The sequence below is a fragment of the Protomyctophum parallelum genome (assembly GCF_964188405.1).
Source record: "Protomyctophum parallelum genome assembly, chromosome: 14".
Classification (NCBI taxonomy): domain Eukaryota; kingdom Metazoa; phylum Chordata; class Actinopteri; order Myctophiformes; family Myctophidae; genus Protomyctophum; species Protomyctophum parallelum.
The window spans coordinates 38,605,417-38,613,727 of record NC_139709.1 but is presented as its reverse complement, the minus strand read 5'-3'; the positions used below and the strand labels follow the sequence as shown (position 1 = coordinate 38,613,727).

Below are 8,311 nucleotides of genomic sequence, written 5' to 3'. Positions count from 1 at the left end.
AAGGTTGATGTCCCCAAACACTGCGTTCGTTCATGGCAAGATGGTGGAGCTCATGAGGGAATGTGGGCTCATTTTATTAAAGTCAACCCATTGAGATGTTGTCTTCGTACAGGGACCTCCTGCAGAAAGTCAGCTCAGGTCATCTCCACATGATGAGGCCAGTCACTGCTAATTGGACTGAGAGCAACCACAAGAAAGTAAAAGGTCGTTACCAGGACCACCAGACACAATGGAGAAAAAAACAAGAAAAAAAACAGGTGATTATAATGTGTGTGTGTGTGTGTGTGGGGGGGGGGGGGGGGGGGGGTGGAGGAGAGAGAGAGAGGTTAAGAGAGAGAGAGAGAGAGAGAGAGAGAGAGAGATGGTCTTGGTGCCTAGAACAACTGCCTGAATTAAATACTGGCTGCTATTTTGTTCAGCATTTTTATACCGCGTTATCCTTGCTTACATAACTACTCGGTCGGGTGGAAACCTCATATGTCCAAACTGTTACTTTTCCGGATTAAAACATAAATATATACCTATAAGCCTCCTGTAGGCAGCATGTCACTGTCCCTCATGATGAAATATTTACAAGCAGGTGAGCAACACGGGGGGGGAGAGAGAGAGAGAGAGAGAGAGAGAGGGGGGGGGGGGGGGGTGGAGAGAGACAGACCAATGTTGATTTTGTCGACTAAAAATATGACAAAAAATAATCATTTGTCACTGACAAAAACATTATAAAAACGATGCTATGATGACTAAAACTGAGACTAAATATACTGACAAATAAAAAACTAGAGGGACTAGTGGAGAAGAGATACAGTTTGGTTACGCACGGATGTTGTGCTCTGAAAATAGCAGAGCTTGTAGATCGGCTATTTTCAGCATGCAACCAAGCGTAAAATCAGCCATTACCATGCCATCAAGGCTCGCCAAAATACCTTGTTGTCTAACAAAATCAACAGTAGATTTAGTCGACTAATCTTGTGATATTTAGTCGACTTAAATCTTATTCAAAAAGATTATAAACTAAATAAGAAAATCAACACTGAGACAGACAGAGAGACCCCCAAATCGAAGAGACAGCTAGGACAAATGAAATCAAGCTAGAGACAAGAGCAGGCTGAGGGTTTATAAGGCAGTGATTCTCAAACTAATTAATGTCGTGGACCCATAAATTAATGTGTATTATTTGCCTGTGGACCCCCATCTGAAAAATTTAAACGATTTTCAAAGAATGTCAATTATTTTTGAAAATAGCTGATATATATACGGCCCTGGGAGTATAGAAATGGAACCAAATGGACCTGTAAGGGTTAATTTGGTTCCATTTCCATCTGAAACATGTAGACAGGCAAAGTGATTCACCCATGTGAATCCAATAACGTCATGCGCCCACACCAGTACAAAGGAAGCAGGTGTGTATGTGTGTGTGTGTGTGTGTGTGTGCGTGCGCGTGCATGCGTGCGTGTGTGTGTGTGTGTGAGTGTGAGTGTGTGTCAGATTATTCTTGTCATCTGCCATACAGCTGTATAATTAAGAGGACACAAGGAACAAACAATCACACACGCACGCGCACACACGCACACGTGCACGCACGCGCACACACGCACACGTGCACACACACACACACACACACACACACACACACACACACACACACACACACACACACACACACAAACACACACACACACACACACACACACACAAGCCAGACATGACTGTGCATTTCCTGTGTGTAGTAAAGGCTCATTATCTGTAACTGTAGCACAATTAACTCAAATTAACTGTAAAAACAAACTGGCACAGATCTGAACTGAACACACACAGAAATACAAAGACATTCTTGGCAAACCACACCGTCTGGTTGGCCTGTCTGTCTTTCACACACACGCACACGCGCACACACACACACACACACACACACACACACACACACACACACACACACACACACACACACACACACACACACACACACACACACACACACACACACACACACACACACACACACACACACACACACACACACACACACACAGCTCTCCATATGTCTTGACAGTCATTGGCTGGTTGAATAATTGCTCTGGTGATAGGAAGTGAGGGTTGTGTGTGCGTGCGTACATGCGTAGGCCTACATGCTGTACGCTGCATGTGTGTGTGCATGCGTGCATGCATTCATGCATGCGCGCATGCGTACATATGTGCGTGCGTGCGTACATAAATTCTCCATGCATTGTCAATGGGAATTTAATGTTTGTGTAAGACGAAAATCTACACTAATAGCTTTAATACAGAAAATGTGAGTCTTTTGCCAAAATAGGGCCGCCAACAATTCTAATTCTTAACAAACACAAAACAAAACAGACCAGCATGCAACTGTGAGCTGTCAACAGAAGCAGAGTCGTGCCAGACACACACGCACACGCACACACACACGCACACACACACACACACACACACACACTCACACACACACACACACACACACACACACACACACACACACACACACACACACACACACACACACACACACACACACACACACACACACACACACACACACACACACACACACACACACAGTCACACACACACACACACAGTAATAAGTGAGTCATCCTCGTAGCAGTGAGTGAGTCACTTCAAAGCTAATATTAGGGCATTAAGTGGATCTGTTCTTCAAACGGTCATCATCATTAGGTGCTGTGCTTTGTCTCTCCCCCTCACTTAACACGATGCCTCCAGGCTGTCTCATTTCATCTCTCTCAACCGTTCATGTCTTTTTTCTGTTATTGTGAGGAAAGCTTCCGCTGAAAATAGCCGATGGACAAGCTCACATTGCGTCGCAACGTGGCACTGTTACTTTTGTTTTAATAAATAAAATGTAATTGTCCAATTGTCCAATCTGTATGTTAGACTATGAAAATACAATATGACTTATACAATCTGTATGGTGCAGTATGTTAATACAATAACTTATACAATCTGTATGGTACAGTATGTTAATACAATATAACTTATACAATCTGTATGGTAGACTCAGGGCTTGACACTAACGGTTGCCAGATTGCCCAGGGGCAAGTAAAAAAAATGGTCGGGCAGGTGAAGGTTGCTACCGGGTTGCCCGATCGGGCAAGTGTGCATTTTGAGTGGGGATACAACCGTCTTAGTTCGCTATAAACACAACACGAGATATATCTGTCTTGAACGTGGTCATCACGCTCCGCCTCCGCATCTTCCCCTGCTTTCTATCTCTCTCCCTGCCTCTCTCCCAAGCCGTCGCCCACTGACTTGGCTCGGCCCGAGCAACACTATGCGGCGATGCTGCGTCGCACGGCGGTGTTGCACGCCGAATGTGGCATGATTCACAACGCTTGGGATGCGATGCGCCATGAGCTTGTGGATTGTTTGTTTTCGCCACACGACACCGTTGTACCACAAAGTAAATCTCGCAGAACGAACACACACACATCAATATACATTGCCTGCTGCCTGCCAAGTGTCAACAATACCATCACTGGTTGGCTTATTAACTATTGTGTTTTCAGAATGTCATTGTTGTTTACTGGTTGTCAGTCATGCAACACTCATCTCATGCCGATAGTAAGGCTGTGTGAAAGTGGCACCTCCAGTAATGAGGGGTGTCCTCCGAATGGAAGAACAACGAGAGAGAGAGAGAGAGAGAGAGAGAGAGAGAGAGAGAGAGAGACAGACGCCCTGTCCCTTCCCGTTTGGCATGCTGACTGCTTTCCTGGTTTGAATGGGTTAAGGCCACTATGTCCAGGTTAAATTAATGAATAGGTTAAGGCCACTATCTCTAGGTTAAATGAATGAATGGGTTAAGGCCACTATGTCCAGGTTAAATTAATGAATGGGTTAAGGCCACTATGTCCAGGTTAAATTAATGAATGAGTTAAGGCCACTATGTCCAGGTTAAATTAATGAATGGGTTAAGGCCACTATGTCCAGGTTAAATTAATGAATGGGTTAAGGCCACTATCTCTAGGTTAAATCAATGAATGGGGTAAGGCCACTATCTCTAGGTTAAATCAATGAATGGGTCTCCTCCCCTCTCCATCATTTAGGATAGACGGTGGTGATCGGTCAGACAGACCTTGACATTTCAGACATCCAGGGAGACAGTGGAGACAGTGCCCGTCACTCCAATCTGTTAATATACTTCAATCAATCAATCAATCAGCAGGACAACTGTAGTCGAGTCAATGGTAGAAGAACACCACTTTTCTGGGTGAACTGGCCCGTTAACTCAGTGTATGTGTCATTTTAGATTTTTCCGTTGGCCATTAAAAAACAGCAGATCTACAAGCTCGCTCGTAGATCTGCTGTAGTTGAATGCAAATCTTCTCAAATTGGGGGCGGTCCTCACAAACTATTGATTTAGAAGGCATTTGTAGAATGCCTTATGTCTTAATGGGTGAAGACATTGAAATTCAACACCATGAGCCCATTTCACCTTGTTTTCAGTGGCGCCGGCGGACCTCAACAACGTACGTATTTACTCAACTATTTGAGTACTTTTTGTTTTCAGTATCTGGATACTTTACTTGAGTATTTACATTTGCGTAAGACCAATGTCTTACTTTTGACTCCATTTTTAGTTAGGGAAAAAGTAGCTACATTATGAATTAACCACTTTGACATTTGACAACAATGTGACGCGTTGTGAGCTACTGAGCTTGTAGATCTGCTATTTTCTTAGAAGAGATTTTGTGTAGAAATGATACATGCACAACACTAGCATAGCTGTCTTTCATGGATTTAAACGAAGTACATAGGGTTTAACACCTTTACACCACCTTTAAATCACAACGTACTATGAACCACTGGTGAGTGTGTGTGTGTGTGATCTATCTGATTGCCTTCCAGTCAGTCAGTCAGTCAGTGTGTTTATCTATTCAGGTGGTGGACAGAGTTGAGCATCGACAGAAAGCCTGTCAATACTAGCAAGGCTGTAAGCCTGTCCCAGCATCCCTCTGACACGTCTGACTCTCACGCACGCACGCACGCACGCACACACATTCCCACAACAAGCTGAGCTCAGCAAGGAAGCGGACACATGCACAGTGACACTACATCTCGCCTATTTCCCTTGTTCATTCTTTCTATCCGTTCTTTCCGTCCTTCCGAAAAACATATATTTTTCCTCTTGACTGTGACCACTCATCATTTTGGTTATGGTTTTGTGTGATTTTGCACTTTAAATAAAGGTAAAACCTTGAAACGAAATGTAATGACTCAACTCCTACATTCCATGTGCTTGTCATGGTGTGGAGCCAGGAGAGGGGGGGGGGGGGGGGGGGGGTTCAAGGTTCAAATATTCTGGGAGGTCCACAGTTCAGAGTATGCATCCCCCATTGACGTCTCTCCCCATTGGCTTAGAGGACAACCAATGATCAAAAAGTGTCGAGAAAGGTAGAACACACACATCCCAGTCTCTTTACAGATCAGGCCGGTACGACTTGATTAAAAAAAAGTGAGGGAAAAGAAAAGAACAAGGTGGACATCGGGTACTCACGATCCAGCCCGTTGACGTAGCGCATGGTGATCTCGCAGTGGCCCCACACGGCGCTGACGATGGGGTACAGCTTCTTCCCCTTCAGCCCCCGGAAGGCCACGCCCAGGTACTGCCCGTCCACGGCGAAGCTGAGCGTCCCCTCGTCCATGTCCAGCACCACCAGGAGCGCGTCGGGTAGCGAGAACGCCTCCTCGGGCTCCAGGAAGCGCGGGTAGGCGGGCAGCGCGCCCTGCGCGCGGTTCCTGCTGTCGTGGCAGAGCCGGTTGCGGCCCAGGTCCCAGCCCCAGGACTCGCGGTCGGCGCCCACCAGTGCCGTGTAGCCCACCGAGTGGAGCGCCGCCTCCTGCGTGGCCACGCCCACCACGGCGTGCGTGCCACGCTGCCGCGCCGGCCAGTGGATGCGCCAGGCGTGGAGTCCGCGCGTGTAGCCCACGCGCCCGCGGATGCAGTCGGTGCTCTGTGCGACCGGGTGCCGGTGGAAGGTGAGCCGGTCCTCGTCCTTTTTTGGTTTGATCAATTCAATTGGTTGTTTTGAATGTGAGAGAAGAGAGAAATATGGTCAATGGACTGCATTTACGTAACGTTTTTCTCCAAAGAGCTTTACATTACAATGTACTTCACGTTCACCCCAAGTCCTTTCCTTCATTTGTTTTGCAAGTTTACCCCGTCCCTCATATCCTACCTTTGATGTACTGCATATTGATATGTTGTTTTTATATGTTGCTTTGACATGTTGTTTTATTTCCTTTGCTTTTCCTTCGTTTAGCTTTCCTCTTATCTTCTTTTTCATTTTTTTGCCTCTGTATGTTATGCTCTTTGGTTATGCCCTTTGGTTCGACCGTGGTCGTTGGAAATGTGCTTTACAATTAAAGTTAGATTTGATTTGATTTAGGGGGAATTATCGATTAATTCATCATTGATAAGTGATACGTTTTGATAACCTTAACGATTGATTAACCGGTTAGTTGATAAGCGGCCTTATTTATATATTTTTTATCTGAGAATCTTAATTTCCCTCAATGTCTAACATAAAAATCTACATTTTGCTGATATACATAAAGACTTAAAAATTCATATTATATTCCTTAATCAATTATTTATTTGACCATTTGAGATACAGGGCCAGGCAATGGCATCTTTTTTATGTAAATGCACTGTCACTGTGCACTGTCTTGTCCAGAGACGTTTCTGTGGCTACCAAGGCGGGGAGGGACTTTTTTAACCGGCCCGCATGTGCGTTCCTCGGCCACTTGCATGCATCCATTGATTGTTAACTGCTGAGTTTAATTGAATCATTTCTTACCTGTGATTTTTCGATTAACGATTAACTATTAACATCCCTAAGGGAGAAGGCACTGACCTGCTCATCGGGTTCAGTGTCTTGCTCAAGGACACTTCGACACTTAGCCGGGAGGAGCCAAGAATCGAACCTGGAACCAGTTTTACCTCCTAACCGATATACAATGTATATACAACGCATTCAATGAACAGCTATGGAAATGTTACGATTTTAGGTGTGCGTTATGCTTACAGTAGTTGTGTTGTGATGCTGTCGCACGCCTAAATGAGCAGACAGTCTGACGTGTTGTAAGCTTGTAGATCTGCTATTTTAATTGTGCATGTAAATCTTGGCACGCACTTCAACTCAAATGGCAAAGATTGCAGGTATAAAGTCACCAACCTAAAATGGTTAAGCCCTCACAAGTATAGTAATACAAATACGTGTGTGTGCTCTAGGGCTGGCCATTAGTGTCCAATTAACTGAAAATACTGTATATTGTAACTGTTTAGAACCAATCACTGAATAATCAAACACAAAATATTCTTAAGGACTCAATCAATTGGTCTTAAACCTTCATTATTCTTTGCCGTACAATGGCCACGTTCAGAAATCTTGAAAATACCCGATCTACAAGCTACACAACGTGTCGCAGAGTGTTGTGAGCAATTCAGAGTCAGACATTTATCGTAATCGGGGCGAAAGGTTTTGGAAAGGAAGTGATAGGATACCTTGATGAAGACGTTGAGCGAGCGGTCCTCTGGGTTCCAGGCGTGGCGGAGCTGCGTGTCGGGGCCGGCGGCGGGCATGTCCAGCAGCAGGTCCAGCCGGGGGGGTTTGCAGAAGTCCAGTCCGCTCAGCTCAGGGTGCCGCCGCCGGTGGGACAACGGCCGGTAGGACGGAGAGCCTGCCGTCTCTGGAGAGAGACCATGAAATATCAGTTTAGTATCAAATGTATCTTAATATATGTATATAGGTGTGTGCCAGTCACAGGTGTGGGACTGACACCTGAGCATGGGTCCTGCAACCCTGTTGAGTTTGTGTACGCTCAAAACAGTTTGTCAGTTCGGGATGAGGCTTTTTGGCACGGTCAGCTGTGTTGCTCTTTCCACAAATTCCACAAAGTTGTACCTCATTGCAACGGTGACTAATCAGGCTTTCCAAAGACATGACATGGTACTGAATCAATAATTAACTAGCTTTCCTACCCGTGTCGATGGCGCGGCCGTCCACCGTCTTGATGCCACCCGAGATCTTCTGGCCCATGGTCGTGGCGTGGGAAAGGGGATGGGTTAGGGGGAGGGGGATGGGGTGGGGATATTAATGTGGGTGTCCTGTGTCGGGGGGTGGGTGACTTCCTGCTACCTCATCAATGCGTCGGTGCAAGGAGGCGGGGCGAGTGCGGAAGAGGGAGGGGCGGAGTCTGAAGAGGAAGGGGCGGGGTCAGCTCTCATCACCATGCAAACGGCGGCTCTCGGAATGACGGAGCTGCTCCTGTGGAA

The 8,311-nt window shown here is 45.9% G+C and overlaps 1 protein-coding gene across 1 annotated transcript in view; it reads right to left on the bottom strand.

The window, feature by feature from the left end:
• Positions 1 to 8,100, bottom strand: part of LOC310870276 (SPRY domain-containing SOCS box protein 4-like) — a 23,558-nt gene extending 15,458 nt beyond the window's left edge. Inside the window, exons 1-3 of the mRNA XM_083781435.1 lie at positions 8,018 to 8,100; positions 7,541 to 7,725; positions 5,531 to 6,029 (exon numbers count right to left, since the gene is read on the bottom strand). Of these exons, the coding sequence (XP_083637561.1) occupies positions 5,531 to 6,029; positions 7,541 to 7,725; positions 8,018 to 8,075 (742 nt within the window). The 5' untranslated portion in view covers positions 8,076 to 8,100. The remainder of the gene's footprint in view (positions 1 to 5,530; positions 6,030 to 7,540; positions 7,726 to 8,017) is intronic.
• Positions 8,101 to 8,311: the final 211 nt, after the last annotated feature.